We start from the raw sequence: 27,422 nt of genomic DNA on the forward strand, positions 1-27,422 counted from the left end.
GGCACTTTGGGAGGCCTGGCCAACATGACAAAACCCTGTCTCTGCAAAAAATACAATAATTAGCTGGGCATGGTGACAGGCACCTGTTGTCCCAGCTACTCGGGAGGCTGAGGCACAAGAATCGCTTGAACCCTGGAGGCGCAGATTGCTGTGAGCTGAGATCACGCTACTGCACTCCAGTCTGGGTGACAGAGCAAGACTCTGTCTCAAAAAAAAAAAAAAAAAGAAAACAAATTACCAGAAACTTGTAAAGTATAAAGATGGAGACAGGGTGGTAAAGAACCACCCTGGTACAAAGCGGGCAGAGTCAGGGCTGTAGCAGAGGCCAAAGCCAGGGGCAGAGGCATACAGAGGAGGCATCAGGGAGGGCTTCGGAGGGAGGCAGAGCTCAGAGTTGCCCTGCACCCCGAAGGCGGTGTAGCGTTTCACCATGTGGAAGAGCAGGCAGTGGGCAATGGGGGGAGGAGAAGCAGGGTGCTAGCACAGGGCTGTGGCCTCCTCACAGAAAGTGGTTGCTACTGCCCCACAGGTCTGCCCACCTCTAACAACAGGCATAACCCAACCGGGAGCGAGAAGAAGGACCCATCCTTTGCCCAGCTCTCCGATGTGCCCGTGGAATCCCAAATGGAAGAGCTGACAACCAGGTGCTCCCCTGCCCCGCCTTCCTGAAAGAGTAGGGTTGTCTTTGAGAGGAGGTGCCTCCATGGGCAGAGGGACTGTGTCCCTCCCCTTGCACTTTTGATTCATTTGCCCAGAAGGCTGGTCCTGTTTGGTCCTGGGTTCTAGGCCTGCAATTCAGGGACTGGCCTTCAGAGGACAGAGGGCCTGGCCCAAACCCCAATGACCCATAGTCCAAGAGAAATTTTATCAAGCATGGATCACTGAACCCAGTTTCTCACTACGTTAAACCTTTTAAGATCCCACGCAGCCATGGGAAGGGAAAGACGGGAACCTCTACAAATTAGAACTCAATTTGTAAGGGGCCTTGAGGTAGCTTACATTGCAGGGAGCCAGGCCCATAGAGAGGAATCCATGGAACCCACAAGAGTCAGTGAGAGGAGGGGATGGGTCAGAGGGAAGCCTGAGCCTGAAGAGCAGCCATGCTGGCAACCACATTCCCAGGGCCCTCTGTCACCCACGCACACCTGTATGCAGCTCCAGCCACACTGAGCACTGTCTCCTGTGGTCCAGGCTGGCCATCCAGGTGGAGGAGAATGAAATGCTAAAGGCTGCCCTGGGCAGTGCCCTGCGGGGAAAGGAGGAGGACTTCCGGATGTACCACGAGATCCTGGGCCAGGTGAAAAGTGTCTTCCTGCAGGCCCTGCGACAGCAGAAGACAGACAAGCAATAGGATGACAGCCCAGTGTCGGCCTGGCCGGGTGGGCAGCCTCCGGTCTTGAGAGGATAAGACTCTGTCTGAGGACTCCATCTGCTCCGGGAAGCCAGCCCAGGGCAGCCAGCTCAACCACTTCTTCCAGAAGAGGCTCCTTAAGGATGACCAAAACCAATGTCTTAGGCCAGGAAGGCAGAAGAGAAACCCTGGTGGGACACTGCAGGAGACCCTGGGCCGGCTGGGTTACAGCAGTGGGGAGGCCCAGTGGCCCACTGGCAGAGGCGAGAGCTCTGGGACAGCAAGGCGGCTGTGAATGGACAGATGCAGTCCCTCGGGCAGGTGTTCATCACCCTTGTCCTAGGTACTAGCCCTGGATGTCCCCATGGCTTCAGACACAGAAGAGCCCTTGGTTACCCTAACTGGGCATATCCCCCATGCCACTCAGCCCCGCCCTATCCCCTCACCCCCATTCCGGCTCCATCTGTAGCCATCCACACCCTACACAGACTTGGGGCACTATGCTCTCAACCAGTTTGTCAGCCCACTCCTCAGGACACTTCCTCAGGTGCAAACCCTTGGACTGGTAATAATAATAAGTATTTTCATAATCACTGCAGCTCCCAGTGAGTGAGCATCTACTGTGGCAACCTGACCCCATCCAGTCCTCTAATAACCCAGGGGTTTGTTGTCTTATTTGACTGATGAAGAAACTGAGGTTCACAGAAAGAAGCTGAGCTAATATTTAACTGCAGTCTGCCTGACCCCAAAACCAGGGTCTTGCCGTTCAGAGATTACCCAGGGTAGGCGCACCCACCCACCACTGAACAACCCCATCCCTAGGCAGCTGCTCCAAGAGGCATCTTTGTTTGCTCACCAAGACTGCAGCTGATGGAGGCTGGTGGCAGAGGGCCGAGGTGGGGCTCGGCTGGAGCTTCAGGCAGAAGGGTTTTGAGGTAATGGGTCCAGTCGAAGGTACGGTGCACCTCCCTCGCCATGGTGAACTTGGAGGGATGCTGCAGGGGCACCCTAAGATCCGCAGGCCTCTTTATGACTGTCACGGTGTTGCCCTTTCTCAGCTGTAACTATGGACTTATAGCTACGGGAAGGAGTGGCCCCAGGGAGGGTCACTCATAGCCACACACCCCAACTCCGACACCCTGGCCACACAGGTGCACCCACAGCCCCACACAAAGATGCAGATGCACACACATACCTCAATTCAGGAGCATGCAACTGTACGTGCACACAGGCACCTCCATGTGTGCACACTCATGGACACACAGGTGCAGATGAGCACACACATGTGAAGACATAGCCACTTGTGTGTTGCTTGTACAGTGATGCACAAATGCAGGTGCACATACTATGAAAACACCCCCTTCCCCAGGAAAAGCCACTGGGGCTCCTGGGACCATCTTCTCAGCTCCTTCCTTGGAAAAGCCCACTGGGGCTCCTGGGACCCTGTTTTCTCAGCCCCTTCCTTGGGGATGGGGCTATGCAGGGACCCTAGCCAGCCCCTACTCCTCAGGGAGCCCCTGACCCTCCATGGGGTCACACGGATCTAGAGATCCCACAGCAAGTTAGAGCAAAGGCCATCGGGATGAACTGATGATTCTGATGGGGTCCTAAGGGTCTCTGGGAAGGAAGAGTTTTTCTCTGGTTCCTTGTGAAGGAAAATGGCCAGGCAGAGAGCCAAGAGAGAGAGGGTCTGTGCTGGGAGGGGACAGTGTGTGACAGCGAGGGGTGGGCTGGATGCAGATTCTGAACACAAAGGAGTCAGCACCTTCTCCTGCAGGCCCTGAGGAGCTCCAGAGGGTGATCTGAGTATGTAGGGTACAGGTTCTGGCCTCAGTGCAGTTCCAGGGAGTGAGAAGCAGGCATAGGACCAGCCATCCTTCCTCAAGATCACCTCAGGGAAGGTGCAGAGATGGCGTGACCCACACTCCAGCCACTTCAGGGTGGTTCTGCTGCCCTTCCTGGGCTACGACTGAGAGAGGAAGGAGCATTAAGTCATGGAGTCTGGACAGGTGGGGCTGCCTGGGGCATACTTCTCTCCCCACTTATCAGCTGTGTGGCCTTGAGCAAGTTATTTAACCTCTCTGATCCTCCACATTCTTATCTATAAAGTGCAGACAATAATAGAATCCTCCCTCAGGGGTCTGTTATTAATATGCATGTCAAAGAATAACCCAAAGACGTTTCACTAATTATTAGCTCTCTGTTTATTTCTGTACAAGGAACATGTATCTATAGACTGATTTCAACAAGAGTTATATAAGAGAGAGGGGAGAGAAAAACTGCAGACAGGCATGGGAAATCTTGTTTGCACATTTTTGGGTGAACTGATTTGCTGGTGTCTCGCTTTGGCCAACTCTGTATGTAAAGACGAGTGTTTCAGCTTTCAGATTCCACGGGCAACCTTGACAGCATTGCTGTGGTGCCATGTGCGGGAGTCCCTGTCATGTCTGCTGGTACCTGCCACCAGGCACCTCCCTACCCCCAGCTTGGTTAGATCAGGTCTGCTCCATTCCCTCATTGGAACCCTCTGCAGGGTTCACTGAGATAAAAAGTGTCCATTGCTTACAGCAGCTGCTCGCACACAGTAAGCGCTCAATAATTATTCGCTCTTAGTGTTCCCTCCATTCGTTCAACCAGAACTTGTTGAGCAGTTCGCCCCAGGCACAGAGGTGCCGAGGTGAGGCAAACACAGTCCCTGGCCTCCAGGAACTCTCAGGTCAGCTGAGGAGAGAGACAGACTGGTCACAGGTCACCATTCCATCCAGCCAGTCGGCCACCAGGCAGTCAGTGAGTGCCAACAGCATGCCAGCTTCTCCAGGCCTGGGAGGGACCTGGAGGTGAATCTGACTTGCTTCCTCCTTTCAGGGAGTTTCCAGTCCAATCAGAAGTGTGGGAAATGCCATGATGGAGCTGGGTGGGGAAGGATGCAGGACCGGGCTGCAGCACCACAGGGCTTCCCCCACCATCCCCACCCCGTCCCTGTGGCAGTTCCCAAGTTCCCAACCTCCTTGATCAGATCTGGGTGGAGAGGGGGCTGTCAGGGAGTACTGTGTCCTTCACATCTCCCTGAGGCAAAGGAGCAAGGAGGGGTAAAGGGAAGGTGGGGAGAGCCTGGGAGAAGGATTTTCAAGGGAAGGAGGTCATCAAAGGGGTCAAAGATAGGGACCCTGAGAAACCTAACCTAGGTGGGCCCGGTGCACAGCCAGGCAGCTGGTCTGTCCAGGTTAGTACCAGTTCCTCTCCTGGGTAGCACCATCTGTCCCAGGCACCCTGAGAATGACCTCCCTGTCCCTCAGGCAGGTGGGCAACAGGTGTGCTGGATAAGACACCAAGGGCTCTGGCCAGAGCCATGAAGAGGTAGTTGGAAGGGAGGGTGCAGGTGCCCTGGCAGGTTGAGGGGCAGGGGCAAGTAAAGAGTTAAGTGGTGGAGTTGCCTCACGTGAGGGCTCTCCCTACCACACCGCAGGCAGGTGCTGCAGGTCTTGGTGCTCAGGTTCCAGCACTGACAGGTGAGACCTGGCTGAGCTGTGGATGTAGTTTGGCTACTGTCCCCATGGGGGCCTCTGGGGCACCGCAGCTGAGCTGGGCAAGGTTGCAGCCTGGCTCAGGCTTAAACACACTACATTGTCACTGGGCCCCTCCCCTGCTCCCAGGAGCCCAGGGCAGGGTGACCTCCAGTGGGTGTGCTCCTCTGGACCCCCACATCCAGGGGCCAGAACAAGCTTCTCCTCCCCACCCCCAGCCAGCCCACAGCCAGCCCTGAGCACAAAGAAGTTGGCCTTCTCCCCACAGGTGTGCCTTTACATACACTGTCTCTCCTATATCCCTGAGCCTTGCACACACACAACACAGATATATACACAACACACATATACACACGTAGCACACAGCACACACAAGCAATACACAGGATACACATACGCAGCAAACACATGCCATGAACAACCTACAACACAAAACGTACACACAGACCCACACACAACTGATACAAAACACAGTTGCACACATACATGCAAACACACAGGATACTTTCCTCCCATTTTTACTTTGAGCAACAACCAACCAAAAAAAGTCTGAAAATTGAAAAGGGACTCAGATTTGAGAGAATTATCCCCACTCCCCACCATATCTTTCCCAGTGGCCCTTGTGGCATTTGGGAAGCTGGCCCCAGGGCCAAGTGCTGGTCTTAGCTCAGTCAGCTCCCTGTCCCTCACGAGGGTTGGCCTTGCCAGATGCCCTCCCCCGCCACCCCCTTCAGACACAGTGGAGCTGGCCTCAGGCTGTCCAGCCACAGATCCACGGGACTTCCCTAGCCCTCCACCTCTCTTGCCATTTCCGCACACCACACTCCCTGCAGACTCTGCTGTGTATGGGTCCCCCGGGGAAGGCCTCACTTCTGAGTGTGAATCCAGCCTCTCTGGGCCTCTGGGAGTCAGGGTGTCTGTGGCTCTCTAATAGCCTCTGTTTATGAGCAAGGCCCTTGTCATGGAGTGAGTCACCGGATGCCCCCCGCCACCCCAGTGAGGGCCAGGGCCAGCGGTATGCCCATTTTACAACTGAGGATCTGAGGCCCTAAGAAGTGGGTCACACCAGCTCAGGGTCAAGTAAATTGGCTGAACTTGTGTTCTTAACTGGGATCAAACCACCCTGTCTGCTCCCTTGAGCCATTATCTTGAAGCCTCGTGAGGGCCCCAGTGTGGGTGCACGAGGTTGTCGCCCCTGCAGGGCAGTCAGTGCAAGGAGCTCACGGGGCTGATCCAACTACTTGGCTTCCTCATGTGCCAGGTTCTTCTTCTCCCAACTGCGGACAGTGGCAACATCTTCCCTATGGGCTGTGGTAACATTAAAAAGTTAATCCATGTACATCTTGGCTACTATGATTAACTTACTCATAACAACCATTGACTCCGCCTCCCCGAGGAAGCCCTCCTTAACCCTGAAGTCTGGCTCAAGTATCCTTCCCTTCCTGATGCCGGCCTCTCTAGTGCCCATTACCCACCACAGCCCTAACCCAGCATCCACACTGTGCAGTAGTCACCATTCATGCTTCTCAGGGTCGGGGACCACAGACACGGGCCTCTGTGCCCTGTGTGGAGTGTGTATGTTGGGGGTCTCCTTGCTGTTCTCCAGGCCAGCGTGTCTGCGTGCTCGGGAGGCAGCTCACTGCCTAAGTGCAGTGTCTCCCCTTCCTGGGCCCTGGTGGGTGGGGAGCAGCGCCTCCCTCCTGCCTCCTCAACTGAGCCTGCAGCTGGGGTCACAGGATCAGCAGGGGCTTCAGGAGCTGTCCTGTGACTGATCACAGCCACAAAGCTCCTTCTACCCCCGAGAGCCTCCCTACAAGCACACACGTGAACAGGTCTCCATAGATAGCACAGACACATACAGCTGCCCGAGACTTGGCCTCAACTGAGAGGGCACTGTCAGAGTGCACCTTCAGGATACCCCTCCCCTCAGGTATCCAGGGCTGAGGCCTTGGATGCTCCCTTTCAGAATGAGGGCCCTGTCCTACCAGGACCCCCAGTTGGTTAGGAACACCCCTGTCTTCCTGTCTGCCTCCACTCTGCCATCGAGAGGATACCAGCCATTCCAAGTACCCACAAGCCTTGCCAAGTGACCCTGTTAGCACCCCATCCATCCAGGACACTCCCGATGGGACAGGGCTGACTTATGGGGACCCCTCTCAGCCACATGTCCCATGCCAGTTTCAGTCCCATCAGGCAAGTCAGCCCTCCCTCAGGCACTGATGCATGGCCAGCCAGGACTCACGGCATAATGAAAAGGACCAGGTCACGGGGCGAGACGAGTCTGCCCTGGGATAGCCCTTAGGAGGTCATATGTAAAAGTAGGAGCTGGAGTCCCCGGAGCCCAAGCGTGAAAGTGCGTGCATGTTGTGAGTGTGTGTGGCTGTGGTGGGGGCAGGGCTTACAAGCCTGGAGAGACTGGTGGGACCACCAGGAGTCTTCCTGGAAGAGGGAAGTCCTGGGTAGCAGTGAGAGAGAGGCACAGGCTCTCTAGGAGCCAGGGGAGGCAGGCTGAAGAGAGGCCCAGGTGTCCCTGTCTGAGCCTATGCTACTGGACACCCTCCCCCCACCCAGCACCCGCCCCCCTTCAAGGATCCTCCCTGCGGCTCCCTGTGGCCAGCAGCTCTGCAGCACTCGGCTCTGCTCCACTCTGCTCAGCTCCGCTCCAGGAAGGCCACCTCCTCCTCCCCCTCCTCCTCCCTCTGTCACCACTCACCACTCATAACCTCAAGGGGGTGGGGACCCCAGGGCTGAACACACCCCACCGTGGCCCCAGAGCTCAGCCGGTCGGACGGACGGACAGTTGGACACCGGACCCCAGAGCCTGTGGTGGGCAGTGTGCCAGGGTCCCTTGCGGCCTCCTCAAGGTCAGTGGCAGCTGGGGATGCAGCTACTCTGGGGCTCTTGAGACTTGTGGGGCCCCCAGGCCCTCATCCCAAATCACAGGCCCCAAAAGGGGCTTTACCCCAGGGGCATCTGGGGCAGGCAGGACCAGGGGAAAAGTATGCCCCTGTGTCCACAGGCCAGCCCTGGTCCGGGGGTCTATCAGGAGACACCCCAGGCTGGGGGCCAGCTCCTTGCAGAGGCCTCGCTGGGGACACCCCGCACCGGCCATGGGGAGCTAAAATTGGAAAGTGGCGAGTGGGAGGCAGCTGACAAACCTATTTCGCGGGCTCTTCACCATGCTCCGGTTTCAAGCTCCTGCTCCATTAACCTGATCCCCAGGGCCTCTCCACCCCCACCCAGCTGATGAGGAGGTGCTTCCACCCTCAGGCCGGCAGCACAGCCATCAGGCCGGCAGCCTCTGCTGTGGCCAGGGGCAGTGGTGGTCTTCTCTTACCCCAGATTCCAGAGGGGGTCACTGAGAAACCCGATCCTAAAGGGAGTCAGGCAGAAGTCTGTCCCAGGTCTGCTGTGTGACCTTGACAGGTCCCTGCCCCTATCTGGCCCATGACCCCTCCATCTGTACAAGGAGACTGTCGGTTGCTGGGGGGCCCAGGGGAGATGGCTGCAGGGCTGGGGATGAAGATTTAGGGGAGGGTCAAGGGTGGGCAAAAGGGCCACATCAGCCACCTCTTGGCCCCGTCAGCCCAAGAGGTGCCTGGACATGTTCCTCCCTTCCTCCCTTTAATTTGGGCCCTATTTCTGTATCCATGGAGTCCTTGGGAAGCCCCTGCACCAGGCTGAAGCAGGGTAGGAAGGGTAAAGGTGCTAGCTGAGCTGTAGTACGGCCCAGCAGTTCTCCAGGGGACAAGCTAGGCCCCTGCTGGAGGGAGTGGCGAGACTCAACCAGGGCCTGATTCTGGTCAGCACCTTGGACAGCAGCCAGTGCCCTCCCTGGCCCCGCCTGGCCCCACATCCGCTACTCCAGGGCACCTCCTCAAATAGCACAGCCTCCAGCTGGTGCCCAGGGCCTGAATACACAAAGCGCTGAGAGAGTGGGGCAGTGTGGTCACGGACACAGGCAGGGACTGGGATGTGACAGGCTGGAGCTCAGGGACTTGTTGGGGGAATGGGGGTCAGTGACAGGCTGGAGGCTTAATGCAAGGATGGAGGCTTGGCTCTAGGGGCAGCACCTGGGGTGGTCATGGGATCTCAGGGAGGGGAGTGGGAGTCAGAGAAAGGGTCTTAGAGAGGCTGGGGCTTTGTGAGGAGCTAAGGGAGACACTGATCGGGGTGGGGACCCTGCAGGCAAAAACCTGATTGTAGTGACAGAGGTGGGGTTTCTCCGCACGACGGTCATGGGGGCCTTGGCAGGAGCGGTTTTGGCAGAGGGTGGGGCCGGTGCCTCTAGAAGGTATGAAGATGTAAATGAAGGTGAGGGAGGCAGGCTGCGAGTGAGGGCTCTGCTGGCAAGAGCCTTGATGGGTGGGGTGGGGACAAGAGCAGCAGCTGGGATGGGGCACTGGTGTTCGGTGGCCTGTGAACTGTGGGGGCCACAGGGGCGGGCAGAGTGATGGTACAAGGTCCCCAAGGGGCTGGAGGGGCAATTTCTCTTCAGAGTGGGATCCCCACTGGGGTGGTGGGACCATGAGGTGGGGCTAGGCTGGGCTGGAAACTGTAATTCCCTCACCCAACCTGTCTCTCCAGCCCTGTCCAGGCTATGGGCATCAAGACAGCATTGCCGGCGGCTGAGCTGGGCCTCTACTCTCTGGTGCTGAGTGGGGCCCTGGCCTATGCTGGCCGGGGCCTCCTTGAGGCTTCACAAGGTAATGGCTGTGCCCCAGGGCAGGTGGACAGGACCCTTCTTCCCCTGGAGGCCTCAGGGTTCCAACCAGCAAAGCCAGAAAGTTACAGGCTCCAGACCCAGCGTACTCCTTCTAGAAGACGGCTGGATCTCCCTTTTCAGCCCGGGGTTCTCATCTCAGATAGTCACCGGAGGCTGGGTAGAGCCAGGTTCAGTCACAGGAACACAGAGATGCAGAAACACTGACAGAGAAATGGACACAGAGTCACACACATAGACACACACACACACACAGAGGCCTGGACCCAGACACACACACACACAGAGACCTAGACCTGGACATACACACACACACACACACACACACACAGAGACCTGGACCCAGACACACACACACACACACAGACATACACACACACCCCAACACACACACACACACACACACAGTCAGAGGCCTGGACCCAGACACACAGTGAGACCCAGAAAGAAGCAGATGCAGCGCCAAAGAGACCCAGACCCGTGCCCCGCGCCTTATGCCCTCGCTCCCCAGGGTGGGGGCAGCCTTGTCCACAGGGGAAGGTGGGGCAGGGGATGTGGAGGCCCCTCTCCCTGAGGCCACACTCTGTTCTCAGATGGGGCCCACAGGAAGGCCTTCCGGGAGTCTGTGCGACCCGGCTGGGAGTACATTGGCCGGAAGATGGTAGGTCCCCCACATCCCAGGGTCCCTCCCATCCCGAACCCTTCTCCGCTCTCCGCTGTTCCAGATGTTGTCAAGTAACAGAGAGCTTCTCACAGCTCGGGGGCCTCTGGCTTGAGCTTCAGTGCCTTCAGCTTCTTCACTGGCCCCTCCTGTATCCTCCTGGGACATCAAGTTTGCCCGGGCCCTACTCACTTGGGAAATGGGTCGCATTAGTGGAGTGTGCTTCAGTGGAGCCTCCAGCACCTCCCTTCCCAGAAACAAAGCAGTAAAGGGGGAATGACAGGCAACGTGCGGAGCAGAGGGGGAGCTTCGAGGGACCCGGCAGCCCCCATGGTGCCCTTCACTCCTCTCTACCCTCCTGCCTGGGTACTTCCTTCACAGAGGAGTATGGAGACCTGCAGGCACTGCTCTTGTGTTTGCATAAAGAGGACACGTTGGGTTTGGCTAGTGGTAAAAAATAATACTTATTATTAAATTTAAAAATGATAATAATAAAAGAAGAACATGAAGGCTGGGAAAGGTGCTGGGGCTCTGACCAGCCCAGGTTCCAGCTCGTTCCACCCCCTCTCCCACCCTCACCTGCCTCACCTCCTTCTGCCCCGGACTGCCCCAGGATGTGGCTGATTTCGAGTGGGTGATGTGGTTCACCTCCTTTCGCAACGTCATCATCTTCGCCCTCTCCGGACATGTGCTGTTTGCTAAACTCTGCACGATGGTTGCCCCACAGGTGAGCTGGACCTGGGCCACCCAGCCTCACCCTGCCAGCTCCTCTTTCACCACAAGGGTTGTGGGAACCCCTTCCTGGGGTCACACCCCCATTTATATGGCGAAACTGAAGCCTTCTCCCTGTCCACAGCTCCGCTCCTGGATGTATGCTGTGTACGGGGCCTTGGCTGTGATGGGCACAATGGGCCCTTGGTACCTGCTGCTGCTGCTTGGTCACTGTGTGGGCCTCTATGTGGCCTCGCTCTTGGGCCAGCCCTGGCTCTGTCTTGGCCTTGGCTTGGCCAGCCTGGCCTCCTTCAAGATGGACCCCCTAATCTCTTGGCAGGTGTGAACTGGTGCGGGCGTAGACGGTGTAGGGATAAGATCCCAAACCTCTCACTTCATCCAAAGTCCTTGCACCCCAAGTATCCCCAAGTATTCTCTTCACTTTTTCACCTGTCTTCAAGCCTTTGGGTATGTCCTGGCCACAAACCCAAAGCACCTGCATCACAGGAGGAACTGCCAGATCATCCCCTGCTCCTCGCATTGCTGGGATAGAGCAGTGGCCAAAGTTAACTGGCTCTGGAAGAGAGGAAGGGACAGGACCAGGCTGGGCCCCTATGGGAAGCTAGGGAGTGGGGAATAGGTTTTCCAGAGACAGGAGGCACCCTAGTGAGCTGGTGGCCTGTTCTTTCCCCCTCCAGAGCGGGTTTGTAACAGGCACTTTTGATCTTCAAGAGGTGCTGTTTCATGGGGGCAGCAGCTTCACAGTGCTGCGTTGCACCAGCTTTGCACTGGAGAGCTGTGCCCACCCTGACCGCCGCTACTCCTTAGCTGACCTGCTCAAGTACAACTTCTACCTGCCCTTCTTCTTCTTCGGGCCCATCATGACCTTTGATCGCTTCCATGCTCAGGTGAGGGGACACCCTGTGGGCTTCTAGAACAGGGCTGAATCTCCCTTTTCAGATTGGGGTTTCCATCTCAGATAGAATTCCCCAAGCAGGATGTATCCCCATCCTCAGACATGATTCCAGGATGAAGCCATGTCTTCCCTCCCTCCTCAGACCCCAGGATGAGGCCACCTTTCCCCTCCAGCAGAGACCCCAGGGTGGAGACATGTCTCTTTCTCAGACAGGACTCCCAGGTCATGAATGTTCTCCTCCCACTCAAATGGGGCTCCCAGGACAGAACTGGGTCTCCCGTGGCTGGCTGTGAATCCTCTTCAGACTCCAGGATGACCTGTGTCTCCACCCTCAGGCAGGACTCCTGGATAAAGCCATGGCTCCTCCTGCCCCAAGTAGTTGGTGAACCCCCCTCAGACAGGGCTCCCCAGGCAGGGCTTGTCTCTTCCCTCAGACCCTTCGCATCCCCCCAGGTGAGCCAGGTGGAGCCAGTGAGACGCGAGGGTGAGCTGTGGCACATCCGAGCCCAGGCAGGCCTAAGCGTGGTGGCCATCATGGCCGTCGACATCTTCTTTCACTTCTTCTACATCCTCACCATCCCCAGTGACCTCAAGTTCGCCAACCGCCTCCCAGACAGTGCCCTTGGTGGGTCCACAGAAGAGAAATGGGGGCAGGGCTGCCACCCCAGGAAAACAGACCCTCTGCACCCCCACGGTGCCACAGTCAGGGAAGCTGAGGCACGCAGGGCACAGCACCTGAGGGCATGGGAGCAGGGGTTTATTCTTTCTAATGCATGGGTCTTGGCATTAGCTTCATCCTGTGGGGCCAGAGCAGCATCCCACAGACCCCACCCACTTCACCAGGCATGGCTGATTTCCACAATATGGGGGGTCTCCGTGGGGCGGGCGGAGCCTGGTGTCTCCCCAAGGAAGTGGTGGGACAGGGTCTCCATGGGGGCAGGCCCCAGGCAATTGGACTCCAGGCAGTGACGGTGCCCTGCCCCCAGCTGGCCTAGCTTATTCAAACCTGGTGTATGACTGGGTGAAGGCAGCCGTCCTCTTTGGTGTTGTCAACACTGTGGCGTGCCTCGACCACCTGGACCCACCCCAGCCTCCCAAGTGCATCACCGTGCTCTACGTCTTCGCGGAAACGTGAGTGCTGGCCAGGACGGGGGAGGCTCACCCCCTGGGACCACACCTTCCCCTAGCCTCTTCCCCCATGCCTGGGGAGCTCTGCACCTGATGGGCACATGCCCATCTGCTTTCCTCTTACAGGCACTTTGACCGTGGCATCAACGACTGGCTTTGCAAGTAAGTAGGAGTGGGGTGGGGGTGGTCACAGCCATCCTGCCAGGTGTCTGAGCAGGGCAGTGCCAAGATGGGTCCACATTTTAAAAGATCACCCCTGGGCCAGGGGAAGCAAAGAGGGCAGTGAGGAGGTATTGGCAGAGGTCTGGGTGAAAGATATAGAAGTTAGGACTTGAGTGAGGGCCCCTGAGGTGGAGAGAGGTGGTGGGAGGAGGGTCACACAGTCAGCAGCCTGGACAGGATGTGGCCATGAAGTGTGGGTGTTGGGAAGGAGAGGGAGATGATGCTCAAATTCCTATCTGCAGCCTGGGAGGATGGAGGGCAGTTTCCAGAGAGGGCTTCAGTTTAAGAAATGTCTAGTCGCAATCTAGGAGACATCCCTGTGGAGGTTCAGGGAAGTGGTTGGGTCTGAGGGTCTGGGTTTCTGAGGGTCCAGAGGACTGATGGAACTCAGAGCGTCCTGAGTGTGGGCAGGTGGTTTTTAGGCTTTGGGAGTGGGTAAGTCCTCAGGAGAGGGAGTGGTGTGAGAAGAGGAGAGATGGGGATGGCCGAGATTCAGCCTGCAAGACCTCTGCTTGGAAGGAAAAGGAGCTAGCAGAAAGGACTGGAAAGAGTGGTTGGAGGGGCAGGAAAAGAATCAAGGTCATGTGCCACCCTGGAAGCCAAGGGAAGACCATCCAGGCATGGTGCGGGCAGCTGGGTCAGATGCCACTGAGCCTCAAGGAAGCTAGAGACCGAGGATTAGTGCTGGTGACATGGAGGTTTTCAGCCTTTCATGGGCAAGGCAGAGGCAGGTAAGGGGGGAAAGTCAACTGAGGAGTAGAGGAGTGTGTGATGACTCCTGGAAGAAGCCTGGGACTGCAGCGGGAAGACAGGAGTGGCTGAGGGAGAAGAGGGATGTGTTAAAGATAGGAGAGAATGGGACATGCTAAGAAGAATTATTCAACAGAGAAGCTGGTGATGCAGGATACAGGGGTGATTGATGGAGTGAGGTCCCTGAAGAGGAAGGAGGTGATGGTGTCTAGTTCCAGGCAGAGGCCTGGCTTCAGTGGGAGGAGGAGGAAGAGAAGCCAGTGTGGATGCAGAGGAAAGCAGGTTAATGTAGACAAGTAAGGGAATCCACCTGAAGGCTTCGGCCTTCTCCATGAAGCAGGAGGCACAGCCATCAGCTGAGAAAGCCAGGACTGGGACGTGGAGAGAGGCAACATATATGCTTACCCCCACAACCCAGCCTGGATCCCCCCACTCATACTATCTCTCCACTCATACTTGTGGGGAGATAAGGACACAGTGGCCCTTGCAGAGCACAGGAGAAGCAGCTGACTAGAGAAATCTTGGCACTGAGCGCCCAGGTGGTATTGGAGGTGGCGGGCTTATGAACTCCAGCATGTGAAGATGTGAGATTTCCCCCATGGGGCTTAGCTGCCTGGGTGTAGCTGAGGAGAAAGTAGGTGATTGGGCTCTCCCGGATGGATGACAAGGAAGAAGTCAGGAATACAGGTTTTTAGATTATTTATAGTGATGACTCATTGGATATAAGCCTGCTAAGGACGGTGGTGAAGATGGGAGGGTCACAAGATCAATGGGATTGAAGAACTGAAGCTGGGGGGCCAGGAGGTCAAGAGGAGTTGGGCAAAGAATGGGAATTAGAAAGGAGTGAACTTTCAAGGGCTGACAAAGTTGGGGCATGGCCATGGGTGTGGGTGGCTGAGGTGGAGTGGAGAAAAAAGCCATTGGAAATGAGGAGGTCGAGGAATGGAGAGGCTGGTTATTCCTGGGTCTTCCACTGAACTTATTTAACAAATATTTATTGAGCACCTACTATGTGCCAGGCATTGTTCTAGGCACTGGGGATACAGCAGTGAACATGGCAAAGACCCTGAACTCATGGAGCTTACAGTCTAGTGGGGAGAAACAGACCATAAACAGGTAAACAAACATAAATAAGATAATTTTAGAGAGTGGTAAGTGTTATGAAGAAAATAAAATTGCAATGGGATAGAAGTTGACAACAGGGTAGAAGCTTCTTTAGTTGGGGTCTAGGCGGGCTTCTCTGAGGAGATGATATTTGAATTGAGATTTGAGTGATAAGGAGATGTGGAGCAGAGAATACCAGGTAGAGGGAACAACAAGGGCAAAGGCCTTGAGACACAAACCAACTGTGTGGGGGGTGTAAAGGTAAGAAAGGCCAATGAGGCCAGCATAGTGAACTGGGGGAGCATGGTGGCTGATGAGGTCAGAGAGGGAACAGAAACCAGACCACTTGGGATCTTCTAGCCAGAGTAAAGAGACTGAGTTTATTCCAATTGTAATGGGAAGCTATTCAGAGAGGTTAATCATGGAAGTGATGTGACCTGAGCTACACTCTTAAAAGATGCCTCTGGCTGCTGTGTGGAGAATGAACCATGGGGGCAAAAGCCGAAATGAGAAGACCACTTAAGAGGCTCTTACAATAATTTATGTGAGAAGAGAGATCATCTTGACTAGGGTGGTGGTGGTAGAGGAGGTGAGCGGTGGTCAGGACTGAGAGGAGCCAACAGAATTTGCTGGCTTGCTTGGATGTGGGTGATGAGGCAAACTGAGAATCCAAGATGGCACCAAGGCTTATACCCTGAGCAACTGAATGGATGGTGGTGCCATTCACTGAGATGAGGACGGAGCGGGGTTTGAGCAGGGATAGGGGAATCTGTCAATCAAGTGACATGGCTAGTAGCAATTGGATATACAAATCAGGAGAGACTGGGCTAAAGACACAGATTTAGGGGTCATCGACATAGAGATAATACTTGAAATCTTGGGTCTGGATGAGATCATTTGGGAAGTAAATGAACAGAGCTAGAGAAGCCATAATGTCCCAGGCTGAGCCTGCCACAATTTGAAGTTGGTTGGAGGAGGAGCTGCTACCTGAGGTCAGGAATGTTGAATGCACCCAGGGTGACAGCGTTGAGGAGGTCGCCCTGTTGTGTGTCCTCTCCCATCTCATCCCTGCCCTTTCCCACAATCCCAGTGGCCCTTCTCCCATCTTTCCTGCAGATATGTGTATAACCACATTGGTGGGGAGCATTCCGCCGTGATCCCAGAGCTGGCGGCCACAGTGGCCACATTTGCCATCACCACTCTGTGGCTTGGGCCTTGTGACATTGTCTACCTGTGGTCATTCCTTAACTGCTTTGGCCTCAACTTTGAGCTCTGGGTGCAAAAACTGGCAGAGTGGGGGCCCCTAGCACGAATTGAGGTGAGCAGGGAAGACCTGGGGCTGGGACTGGCTGGGTCATGGAGGGCGGGGGGGCACTGCTGCTTTCTGGAGTTGTCCAACCACCTGGCCCCCAATCCAGAACTTTCTCACCACCACCCTCCTGGTTGTCAGGGCAATGGCTCACTCTGTTGGAATCTGCCCCTCCCTCCCTTCTAGGAGGAATGGAGCACCTGGGCCTTGCCATGTTGGTCAGGCCTTGCCCTCTCTCTGGACCTGTTTCCCCATGTTTACCAAGGAGGGAGAGCTGACCTGGGGCTCTCCGAGACCCAGACATAGCCCCAAGACCTGACTGGCCATGTGGGTAAGGCTGCTGACCCACCACGTCCTCTTTTCTTTGGCCTCTTGTCCTGCTGCCCATGCTTTCCTGGACCGGATAGGCCTCTCTGTCAGTGCAGATGTCCCGTAGGGTCCGGGCCCTGTTTGGAGCCATGAACTTCTGGGCCATCATCATGTACAACCTTGTGAGTCTGAACAGTCTCGAATTCACAGAGCTGGTTGCCCGGCGCCTGCTACTCACAGGTGAGGGACAGGGGTGTGGGGATACAGAAGGTGCCAGGCATCAGCCTCAAGGACCGTGACCTTCCAAAATGCCTCCTATCTCCCTCATCACCCCCGGGACTCAGCAGGGAGGGCCCATCAAGCGGGGAGAGGGGTGGGAAGACAAAAGTCGCTGAGGAGGCAGTGCTGCTCCCAAGCATCTATGACTCCCTCCCCACACAGGGTTCCCCCAGACCACGCTGGCTGTCCTGTTTGTCACCTACTGTGGCGTCCAGCTGGTAAAGGAGCGTGAGCGAACCTTGGCACTGGAGGAGGAGCAGAAGCAGGACAAAGAGAAGCCGGAGTAGGAGGAAGCGGGTAGTGGGATGGGCTCTGCTCAGCTATTCTTGGGCCAGATGGGGCCTGACCAATAGAATAAAAGACTTTTCTACAACAGCTTGGCTGCTCCCTGACCCTTCTTCCCACAGTCCCCTGGCTCCACGTCCATGGTGGCTGAGGAGCTGGAGGCTCTAGGCCTCAGGCAGGGGAGGGTTCCCACCCACTGGGTGGAGGGGACACCAGATGGAGAGCAGAGACCATCGACCTTGGCAGCCCAACAGCGGAACACTGAAGCCCCAAGTCTTCAACACACCTGCTCACTGACTCTTGGAGCACTGATGCAGACCCTGAGCTGCTTGCTCAGAAGGCGCTTTATTCTTCCTAAAGAAGGAGACATATCTGCACTGTACACTGCACTTGATGGGGATGCTCCCATCGGACAGACGAGAAGACTGAGTCCTGTGGGGAACTTTGCCAGCACACTCAGCCAGGCTGGGGCAGGGCCAGGACACGGCCTGGGATACTGCCCTGTCGTTCTGGTTCATGGATCAAGACAACCTAGGGGGATATGGCAACACTGGAGAAGTTTGGGCAAGTTTCTCATCCTTGCCCAAAAGTCCAGGACTAAGCAGCACTTCCCTTTCCTTGGCTGACACAGCCCCTGAGGCGCCATAACTGGATCCAGGTAGACTCTGGCCTCTCCTAGCCTCTTTTCTGGAGCCCCCACAAGGCCAGGCCAGTGAGGGTTGCAGGATGGGAGGGGTACTTAATTCAGTCTCCCTGAGCTGGTCACATCTTAGTCAGGCGCAGCACATTGAGCCGCACTGGTAGGAAGGTGGCACCTGCCGCGTAGGCGATCTCCCGCAGGACACCCTCCCACTTCTTCTCCTCCTCGTTATACCTGGGGATGAGAGAGAGTGGGGACAAGGATGGGGAGCTTGATCAGCTGAGTCCAGAGTGGAACGCAGCAGAGAGGGGTGGCTGAGAGCACTCGGCCCATCTCTAGGGAGATCTGCTCCTGAAAATCCCCAGGCTCTGGGAAAGGAGACCTCCACAAGACCCACCCCAAGGAACACCCACCCCACACTCCAGGAAGGGTCTTCCTCCCCAGGAAAGATCACCTCTCAAGGGGTGTTCCCATATTCCTCAAAGTTCCCCTCCAGGAAGGTCTACACTGCCCACACCACTCCATCAATGTCCTCTCCTTGAGAATTTCCATGCTCCATTTCTACTAAGTCTCAAGTCCCAGCCTCCGGCAGCACTGCTCCCCAGGGGCTGCCTGCAGTAGTGTGGATGGCTGCAGGTTCAGGAAGGAGATACCCCAGAGGCTAAAGCTTCCTTCCCCCACCCCCACAAAGGACCAGCCATAGAGAGCAATGATTCTGAAAGGCCAGGGTTCCAACTGCTTGCCAGCCCTAGTGGCAGCCCTCCCTCCAGACCAAGCACCCGGAAGGCAAGAGAGAGGAAAATCCGGCTTCTATTTGGGCCCTGTTTCTGTGGGTCTATGACCTAAGCTTGGGTCTGCTCCCGTCTGCAACATTGTTGCTGCTCCACAGTGGGGCATGGTGCCATCTGTGCAAGCCCAGACTTTCCCAACAAACTGGTGAGAAACGGCTGAGCAGGGTATGTTGGCTGTTCCTCCCTACAGGACTCCCTAGAAGAGGGATCCGCTTTGCCCCCAGAGGAGCTTGCCCAGTGCCTTGGTACCCCACCATGGTGCTATGGGGTGTCAGCCTTGCTCATGATGCCCCCTTGCCTCCCCGGGGCAGGACTCACCTCCAGATGTCATTGAGCTCTGTGGGAACCAGCTCTCCGGACTCCGTCTCCAGTGTGGCAAAGCCACCAATGGCATAGAGGGTACCCACCAGGCCGACCAGGCTGAGTGAGCTACGCTCCTGCGGGAAGGCCTCGAAGGGTGCCCACCTGGGCGTGTGTGAGAAGGTGCATCATTGGGGTGCCTCGGCAAGCCCAGTGACTGTCCTTGCCACCCAGCACCCACAGCTCCAACTGCAACCCTTTGCAATCCAAGTCCCAGGCGCCCATGCCCCCAACCCCATTCCCCTTCCCTGTCCCTCTGGTCTTCCCTTCCTTCCCCATTCTCTTGCTCCTCCACTTTCCTTTCTTTGTCCTCTTGCCATTCTATCCAACCTGTCCAGCAAAGTCCACCATGGATCTCCCCACTGCCCCTACTCCTCTCCTGAACTAACTCACCCTCCAACTCACAACCCCAGCCCCTAGCAGGCCCCCAGCCTTGCCCTGGATGCAGTCCTCTTGCCCCTCAGCAGCCCCTGCAGCCCCACACCCCTTGCACACCTGCTCCATCTTTCTTCTCCCTTCACAGCCCAGTTGTTCTCAATGTATCTTCGCTGCCCTGGCTCCTGCCTTGGGCCTTAGTCCCATCCTCCAAAACTGCCGTTCCTGAGGTCCCCAGCCACTGCACACGCACTGAGGTTCTACAGCACACAGCCCTGCTGACGTGACTTTCCTCACCTTCTATCTCTTCGGCCTCACCTTCGTGGCCTCCTTCCTGGATAATGCAGCTGCCTCCACCATCAGGGCTTGGACCTCAGCTCCTCCCATTTATACTCTCTCTCGTGGGAGCTTGGCCCCTCCGTGTGCTACTGACCCCCAGATCTCTCCCTCCAGCTCAGCCCTCTCTCTCCCGGGTGGGGTACTTTTGGACACCTCCAGGCACTTCAAGTCCACATGTCCTAACTGGACCCTCACTTTCCCTACTCAATCCTAATGATTATCCAGTAAATGGTCTCCCACCCTCACTCAGAAGCATGTACTTCTCCCCCTCTCTAAGCCCTGTTCCTTCCACCTCCTAGACTCTTGCTACTCAAAGTGTGGTTCATGGCCCAGCAGCATCAGCATCTCCTGGGGGTGTGTTAAAAATGCAGACTTACAGGCTCTCAGTCCTCCGCATACCGAGAATCAGAATCTGCACTTTAACGTGATCCCCAGGAGATTTGCATGGCCATCACAGTGTAAGAAGCCCTGGCCTGTCTTTGTCTGCTGCATCCCCTCAGCCCCATCCCTGCTGTGCCCCCAGCTCCAGGCCTTCATCACCCCTGACCTTCCTGACCCCTGGGAAATCCCTAATCTGCTCTCTATATCAGCTGCCATGAAGTACTTTAGTAGAACACAGATGAGATACAGTCCCTCTCCTGCTGGCCCCCGCTCCAGCCCCAGCACCGCCATCCCACCTCCATCACCCATCCACCTCCACCCAGCTGGAACAACACCTTCCCTCCTATGGGCCTTGAGTTTTTTCTCCTAACTGCCTCAGCACCACCTTTCCTTAGTCTGGGGCAACCTCCTCCCACCACCCTCACCCCTTTTGCGAGCTGAGTCCAACTGTCTCTCAGTTCAGTTTTCTCCTTTCTGGTGTCCCAGGCAGGGCAGCTTCTGTCTTGTTCACTGCTATATCCCTTGCACCAGGCCATTGCCTGGTATGAGTGCCTGAATGTGGAATCTGGCATCTCCTCCCCTAGCCCTGGGAGCCCCCTCCTGCAGACCAGGCTGGCCATAACCCTTACCCCGCCTCCCCACCTCACTGCCGATCAGGAGAGAAGGCCTATACTGATGTCCAAACTCAACACTGGAGACCCAAGACAGGGACTGCAGCTCCTGCTGGGGCTGACAGAAGCCCAAAGCCACACAGTTGTCCTTGGCGGAAGGGACAAACTTTCGTACTTGTTGTCTGTGATGCTGTACACTTCAGCAGAACTGGTCAGCCCTGTGTCGGTGACCCCAGCTGCCACAATAATGCGGCCATCATGGACAGTGGCCCCAAAGAGTGAGCGGGCGGTCTGCATGGGTGCCAGCTCCTTCCACTCGAACTTCTTGGGGTCATAGACGCACATCTTGTTGAGGCACTTCCTGTGGGGTGGAGGGTGGGAATGGGTGGAGAGAAGCAGAAGCCCAGCCACGCCTCCCTGCAATCGCCTGCCGGGGCAACCAGGACAAACCCCTGACAGCCTGACAGCCTCTAGGAGATTCTACCTCTGCTCCGCAGACTCGCTCCAGGCCCAGCCTCACCTGTCACTGCCTTTGCCGCCAATTACGTAGACAAGGTCCATGTGGGAGAGCACTGCGTGGCCATACACCGCGTAAGGCAGCGGGTCCGATTCACCCCATTTGAATGACCTGGAGGAGACGGGAGTGGGGGTGGGGGTGGGCACCCATCCAGGCTCAGTTCAGTCCCTGTCTCTGCACCCATCCGCCCATCCACCTAACACATATTCGAGATGCGTCAGATCCATTGCTGGAACTTCCCAGGCCTCTCAGTTCTTCGATCCCACCCTGCCCCCCAACCTCCCCGCCCTTATCCGAGCCCACCTTCACTCTAAGCCCAAGGCTCTAGCTCCAAATCCCACCCCAGGCCCTAGACCAGCTGCGGCCTCCATGCCCCAGACCAGCTGCGGCCTCCATGCCCCACTCACCCCCCAGGGAGCTCAGCCCCACCCCAGCCATGCTCACAGCCTGTCGTAGCACATGACCGAGTCCAGGCAGCGCTCGCCGTCCTTGATCTCTCTGCCACCGACCACGTAGATGGAGTTGAGAGCTTCTCCCAGGCCAAAGAGGCAGCGGGGCGAGGGCAGCGGTGGCATCCCCAGCCACTCTGAGTCCAGATGGTCAAACTGCAGGCCGGGTGTCCAGTCAGCTACCGCCCCCTACTCCCCCAGCCTCAGCCCAGCCCCACTCAGTCCCACTGCCCCAGATCCCAGAGGAGGTCGGGATCCCAGGTAGGGCCAACACAGCCTGGAGGCGCCCTGAGAGACAGTGCCCCTCCTACCATCAGGCTGAGAGCAGATGAGCGTCCCCCACACCCAGGTAGGCTCCTGGCAACCACCATTATAGCAGGCGGTAGGGCACCACAGCACAGAAATGAGGGGGAGCTCTGTGAGGGAGGTCCAGCTATGGCCTTGCTTTCCCAGGCTGAACAACTCCCAACTGAGGCCTGCCTGCCCCCTCCTCTCCACCCCATCCCACTGTTCAGGAAACTTCCAAATACAGCCCTGCCTTTCGCCCTGTAAAATCTACAGTCCACAGCCTTGTCCACCTCTACAGCCTTATAATAAAGATATTAATACTAGGGGTTCATCTTTTTGGAAAGTTTTCTGAGGGCTGAGCACTGTGCTGATGAGCACTTTACAAGCATCATTTAACCTTCCAACAACCTTATCATGCAGGAAGAAGAATATTCCCACTTACAAACAGAGGCCCAGAGAGAATAAACAATGTGCCCACACTGCTGAGCTAGTAGCTGGTGAAGCTGCCCTCATCCCCCAGTGCAACTGTAAGGCCTGTGAGCTTAACCCTGGCACCAAGCGCCTGTCACCCCTCTTGCTGGTCAGTCCTCCCTGAGCCCACCACTCACCAGGCTCAGCCCCAGTTCTATCCCTTGCTTATCCTTCCTTGGCCAGAAACACTGCCATCTTCCCCTTCACATCTCCAAATCCCACCCCACTGGCAAGGCTCAAACTTATATGGCCAGTCTCCAGGAAACTGTCTCTGCCCTTTGAGATCTCACAGTCACACCCCAACTCAGACCTGGCACTTCACTCTGCTGAACCCTCCTGGGCCTCAGTTTCCTCATCTGTACAATGGGAGGACCAGACAGGATTGTTCCTTTTTCTGGGACGCTGCTGTGAGCTCCAGGCCTGGCCTTCACGCAGAGGCCCTGCCCAGGATCCTCACACCAACCTTGCTCCTCCTCACTGTGCCCCACCCCAACCCCTGTGCAGGGTCAGGGCCTCCAACATATGCCAACTTGGGGCTACCACACCCCTGAAATTAAGATACCAAAGTTATGCTGCTTTTTGGCAGCTGCCTATGTGTCTTCAACCTTCAAGTAGGTGGCTATCAGTCAACTTCCCCAGTCTACATCTCACCCTAGACTCAGTGGCATTCCCTTGTGTAGACACAAGCCCCTTCTGGGCCCCAAGACTGCCCCCAGTGCCTAGAGCCCAGCATTAGCTGGCGGCTCCCAAGGCTGGTCAGGCACCTGCAGGAAGTATGCGCTCATGGGGTCCTCTTTGTTGTCTTCGTTGTAGAAGAGGCCTCCAGCCACGAAGACCTGGTTCTCCTTGGTAACCAGACTGACGTGGTTTTTGGGGACCTGGTTGGAGAGGGAAGCACAGTAGCACTCGTTGGCTGCTGGATCGTAGGCCACAGCGCCCTCCTCACTGATCATGAAGATGAGGTCCTGCAGGAACATGCCGAAGCGCAGGGTGTCATTGAGGATCCCAGGAAGGATACGTTCGGCCTCCTCATCCTCCTCCGCTTTGGCTTTGCTTGTGCCCTTATCAGCCTCCTTGGCCCCGGCTCCGTCCTTCCCCTTCTTTTTCTTCCGCAGCGTGGTGATGCGGCCCTCGTGTGCATCCTTCACCATCTGCACCTTGCGCAGCAACTCAGGCTGGGCACGCACGAGAGGGTGGCGCTCCACGCGGCTTTCCAGAAAGGCGCGCGGCAGCAAGCGGCAGCGCACGCTTTCGAAGACGGTGGGCAGCGCGCGCTGGCGCTCAGCCTGCGCCTCGGCGTCGCCGCTACCCGCCCACCGCATCACCGCCTCGAACACTGCCTCCTCCTTCTCCACGTTAAGGCCGTCGCTGGAGATGATGGCGATGAGCTCGTCGGCCGAGAGTCCGAGGAAGTCAGCGTCGCGCGCCACCAGCGTGAAGTGAGCGCAGATGAAGTCGCGGGCAGCCACGGCGAGACGCGCGCAGTCGAGCAGGAGGCCGAGACGGAAGACGGCCAGGCAGTTGGAGAGGCACAGGCGCTTCTGCAGGAAGGACACGCAGATGGTGAAGATGGAAGGGATCTGGAAGCGGTGCGCCGCGGCGAACAAATCCTGCACGCTCGCCTCATCCAGCGCGATCTCTGACGTGTACAGGTAGTGCAGTACCTGGGCCACCACGTCCGGGGACACCTCCTCCAGGTTCAGCTCGCCCGCGCGCTCCGGCTCGGCTAGAAAGCGCGCCCGGAAGTAGGGGCTGCAGGCGGCCAGCACCAGGCGATGGCACGGGAACTCTCGCTCGCCCGCCCGCACCACACAGTCGAGGAACTTGCCATGGTCCAGCATGTCTTTGAGCCCGTCTTGCAGGAGCGTCTGCTGGTACAACCGCTGTTCTTCCGCCTGCTCCAAGCCCAGCGCCATGGTGGGTGGCCTAGGGTGCGGTGGCGGTGCCAAGGGGGCTCCTCTCTGTACCCCTGCTTTCCTGCTGGGGCTTGCTTAGACTGCGCAGCTGTCTTCGAGGGGCTATATATAGAGGTGGCTGGGTCCCTGTAAGGCGAGCCGCCTGGCCTCCTGCACATGACGCACAGGGGACAGCTGGGCAGAGGCCCCCTCCCGGAGAAAGACTTGACTCAGCCCCGGGGGCTTATGGGACGGGGGTGGGGTGTCTGGGCCCTTCTGAAAGATGAGGGCCTGGCTGCCTCATTTCTAAATGGAGCACGGAGAGGCCTTGACTCTGGATTCTTTGGTCAGGAGATGCCCCTAGGGGAGAAGGTGGCCTAAGCTCTGACCCCCCAGTCCAGAGACGGGAAGGCATTGGAGCCTCTCTTCCAGGGTCTCCCTTCCTTCATGCTTTCTGGGAACATCTGTCCTGGTGCCTCCTCTTCCTCCCCGGAATATGTCTCACTCCAGCTACCCCTGGATACAGGGTGCTTGGTTTTTCTGGTCAGAACTTGGACATGGTGTTCACTTTTTGGCGGCTCTGGTGCCCTGCCTTTATTTTAAGAGGCAGGGTCTCACTATGTTGTCCAGCCTGGACTTGAACTCCTGGGATCAAGCCATTCTTCTGCCTCAGCCTCTCTAGTAGCTGAGATTACAGACATAAGACACCATCCCCATTGCCTCACCTTTAAAACGGGAAGAGCTTTTCCTCTTTCTGTCCCTCCTCCTTGCAAGAAAGCAAGAAGATACCTTAGGTAAACAAGGTTGCCACTTTCCTATGAGGCCTGGGGCAGGGCATGTCGCTCTGTTAAGCCACAGTTTCCCTTCCTACACAATGAGGAGGTGGCAAAGTTAGATGCTAAGGACCTCAGTTCAACTCTGCTGGAGGTTTAGAAGCACCAAGGTACTGTGTCCTGGGAGTACACTATTAGAGAGTTTTAACACTTCTAAGGTGTCAGATGTGCTAGAAAATTAATTTCTTAGGATTCTACTATTCTAGGTTTTTAAACCCCCAGGGTTTTAACATTCTAGGGAGTGACATTCTGAATTCTAGTGTTCAAAAAGTAACACTACAAGTTTAATATTTCAGGACTTTAGCTTTCTCTACTCACTATTGGTGCATATTAGGCCAGACCTGAGACTGCCTGGCCATGGGGCCCCTGCACCTTGTCTATGGTCTGAGGGACCAGGGTTGAAGCCCAGGACAGCCAGTCTTGATGCCTACCTTGTTCTGGACTACTGACACCCCTCCCCACACCCTCCCCACCCCGCCCCACTGCCAGACACACACACACACCCACACACATCAGCCTCAGTCACCAAGATTAACTTGTTCCCAAAGTGCCAGAGGCTGCAGCTGTGTGTTAAATTTAGCCCCCAGGACATTGGAATGAACTATTATGAGGCACACCCCCAGCATTCCTCTGAGTCACTTGTTTATAACGTCAGGCGGGGGAGTGGGGGAGGGGGGTGGGTATAGGAGAGATGACAGCAGGCTGGGCTAGGACTGAGTCACCTCCCTTTTGTGATCTCAGCAATATCACTCTCTGTCCCTTTTTTTTTTAGATGGAGTTTCGCTCTTGTTGCTCAGGCTGGAGTACAATGGCGCAATCTCAGCTCACTGCAACCTCCGCCTCCAGGGTTCAAGCAATTCTCCTGCCTAAGCCTTCCTAGTAGCTGGGATTACAGGCGCCCACCACCACTCTTGGCTAATTTTTTTTTTTTTTTGTATTTTTAGTAGAGACGAAGTTTCACCATGTTGGCCAGGCTGGTCTTAAACTTCCGACCTCAGGTGATCCGCCCGCCTCGGCCTCCCAAAGTGCTGGTATTACAGGCATGAGCCACCGCGCCCGGCCTCTGTCCCTCTTAAATGGTGCATCTGATCATCACTTGCTCACCCCACCAGCGGGTCCCAGAGGGACACAGCACCTGGGCAAGCTCTGGAGGTGGTCCTGTCCCTCTTGCTGAAAAGGCAAGGGCTCACTCAGGGAGGGCAGGTGGTGAGCTTCCAGCCCAGCCCTGGACTGCAGGGCATTGCTAGCAAGCACAGCCAGTGAGGAGACGAGGCTTGAGAGGCTAGGCACCTTGGCCAAGTCACACAGCGGACATGGGCTGCGCCAGGATTTGAAGCAGATCGGAACCCTTCCCTACCTTGCTGCCTCCCAAGAATTAACAAAAATGTTCATCAATCGTAGTCTCATTTTCGAAGACCAGGCCAGAAGATACTGACTGAACAATTAACTTAGATTTATCAGATGACTTAATGAAATATTTTTAGATTATGATGGATCCCATAGTGCTCACTCCCTACCAGGCATTCAAGTAGAACATGTGTATGTGGCTCATTCATTCATCAAGAACCTGTGCACTGCTTTAAATGCTGAAGAGTCAGCAGTGAGCAAATCAGGCAGGAATTCCGGTCTTCATGGAGCTTACATTCGTCAGGAGGTTGGGGCAAGGTTGGTAGGGGAGACAGAAATGAATAAATAGTTATACGGGGCATCAGATGATGGTCATGGCTGTGGAGACAAGTGAAATGGAAGGCACATGGGAAGTGGGAGGAGGAGGTGGTAACGATTTTGAATGGAGTAGTCAGGATGGACTCACAGAGAGGATCACATTTGAGAGGGGTCAAACCATGGAGGATTCCCGGTGGGGGAACAGCTGGAGCAAAGGTCCTGAGGCAAGAAAGTGCCTGGCACGTTCCCAAAACAGCACAGAGGCCAATAGGGCTGGAGCAGTGAAGGAGGAGGTGAGTAGGAGGAGGTAAGGGGAGAGGTTAGAGTAGGGGATCATGCTGACCCCCCGTGGGCCAGCATCAGGACTTGGGTTTTCCTCTGAGTTGAAACGGGGAAACACTGTGTTTTGCTTTTTATTTTTATTTTTTTGAGGCGGGGTCTCGCTCTGTCGCCCAGCCTGGAGTGCTGTGGTGTGATCACAATTCACTGCAGCCTCGATCTCCTGGGCTCAAATGATCCTTCTACCTCAGTCTCC

The 27,422-nt window shown here is 56.3% G+C and overlaps 3 protein-coding genes and 1 long non-coding RNA gene across 6 annotated transcripts in view; 2 read left to right on the forward strand and 2 right to left on the reverse strand.

Moving 5' to 3' along the window:
• Nucleotides 1–3,539, forward strand: part of CCDC13 (coiled-coil domain containing 13) — a 68,642-nt gene extending 65,103 nt beyond the window's left edge. Inside the window, exons 16-17 of the mRNA XM_054483342.2 lie at nucleotides 530–644; nucleotides 1,192–3,539. Coding sequence (XP_054339317.1) covers nucleotides 530–644; nucleotides 1,192–1,351 — 275 coding nt within the window. The 3' untranslated portion in view covers nucleotides 1,352–3,539. The remainder of the gene's footprint in view (nucleotides 1–529; nucleotides 645–1,191) is intronic.
• Nucleotides 3,540–3,548: 9 nt separating this feature from the next.
• On the reverse strand, nucleotides 3,549–7,777 carry LOC129034023 (uncharacterized). Its single transcript, XR_008501738.1, has 3 exons — nucleotides 7,589–7,777; nucleotides 6,100–6,183; nucleotides 3,549–4,261 (listed from the first exon to the last, which is right to left on the reverse strand). It is a non-coding gene; the product is annotated as an uncharacterized LOC129034023 (long non-coding RNA).
• Nucleotides 7,657–17,362, forward strand: HHATL (hedgehog acyltransferase like). The gene is made up of 12 exons (XM_054483347.1): nucleotides 7,657–7,739; nucleotides 9,463–9,581; nucleotides 10,192–10,259; nucleotides 10,873–10,986; nucleotides 11,116–11,310; nucleotides 11,669–11,878; nucleotides 12,340–12,511; nucleotides 12,873–13,017; nucleotides 13,141–13,176; nucleotides 16,207–16,408; nucleotides 16,807–16,948; nucleotides 17,150–17,362. Exons 2-12 carry the CDS (start codon nucleotides 9,476–9,478, stop codon nucleotides 17,272–17,274), a joined length of 1,515 nt encoding a protein of 504 aa, XP_054339322.1. The 5' UTR covers nucleotides 7,657–7,739; nucleotides 9,463–9,475; the 3' UTR covers nucleotides 17,275–17,362.
• KLHL40 (kelch like family member 40) lies at nucleotides 17,191–25,773 on the reverse strand. 3 transcript variants are annotated; one of them, XM_054483344.1, is made up of 7 exons: nucleotides 23,259–25,773; nucleotides 21,731–21,891; nucleotides 21,290–21,397; nucleotides 20,945–21,130; nucleotides 19,022–19,168; nucleotides 17,559–18,146; nucleotides 17,191–17,329 (listed from the first exon to the last, which is right to left on the reverse strand). In XM_054483344.1, the coding sequence occupies exons 1-6, from the start codon at nucleotides 24,408–24,410 to the stop codon at nucleotides 18,035–18,037; spliced, it is 1,866 nt and encodes a 621-aa protein (XP_054339319.1). In that variant the 5' UTR covers nucleotides 24,411–25,773; the 3' UTR covers nucleotides 17,191–17,329; nucleotides 17,559–18,034. The 3 variants fall into 3 exon arrangements, with proteins under 3 accessions (XP_054339319.1, XP_054339320.1, XP_054339321.1); XM_054483345.1 differs by lacking the exon at nucleotides 19,022–19,168 and having other exon boundaries at nucleotides 17,559–17,626; nucleotides 23,259–25,155; nucleotides 25,726–25,771; XM_054483346.1 differs by lacking the exon at nucleotides 19,022–19,168 and having other exon boundaries at nucleotides 17,559–17,626.
• Between the last annotated feature and the right edge of the window lie 1,649 nt (nucleotides 25,774–27,422).

Source organism: Pongo pygmaeus, chromosome 2 (genome assembly GCF_028885625.2).
Source record: "Pongo pygmaeus isolate AG05252 chromosome 2, NHGRI_mPonPyg2-v2.0_pri, whole genome shotgun sequence".
NCBI classification, from domain to species: Eukaryota; Metazoa; Chordata; class Mammalia; order Primates; family Hominidae; genus Pongo; species Pongo pygmaeus.

Coding starts and splice junctions, on each gene's coding strand:
- HHATL (XM_054483347.1), top strand. CDS start 9,476: ATGGGCATCAAGACAGCATTGCCGGCGGCTGAGCTGGGCCTCTACTCT. Junction 11,311..11,668: donor ACCCCCTAATCTCTTGGCAG/GTGTGAACTGGT, acceptor TTCCCCCTCCAG/AGCGGGTTTGTAACAGGCAC. Junction 16,409..16,806: donor GGCCCCTAGCACGAATTGAG/GTGAGCAGGGAA, acceptor TGGACCGGATAG/GCCTCTCTGTCAGTGCAGAT.
- KLHL40 (XM_054483344.1), bottom strand. CDS start 24,410: ATGGCGCTGGGCTTGGAGCAGGCGGAAGAACAGCGGTTGTACCAGCAG. Junction 21,131..21,289: donor GGCGGCAAAGGCAGTGACAG/GTGAGGCTGGGC, acceptor TCCACCCCACAG/GAAGTGCCTCAACAAGATGT. Junction 19,169..20,944: donor TACAGCATCACAGACAACAA/GTACGAAAGTTT, acceptor ACACACGCCCAG/GTGGGCACCCTTCGAGGCCT.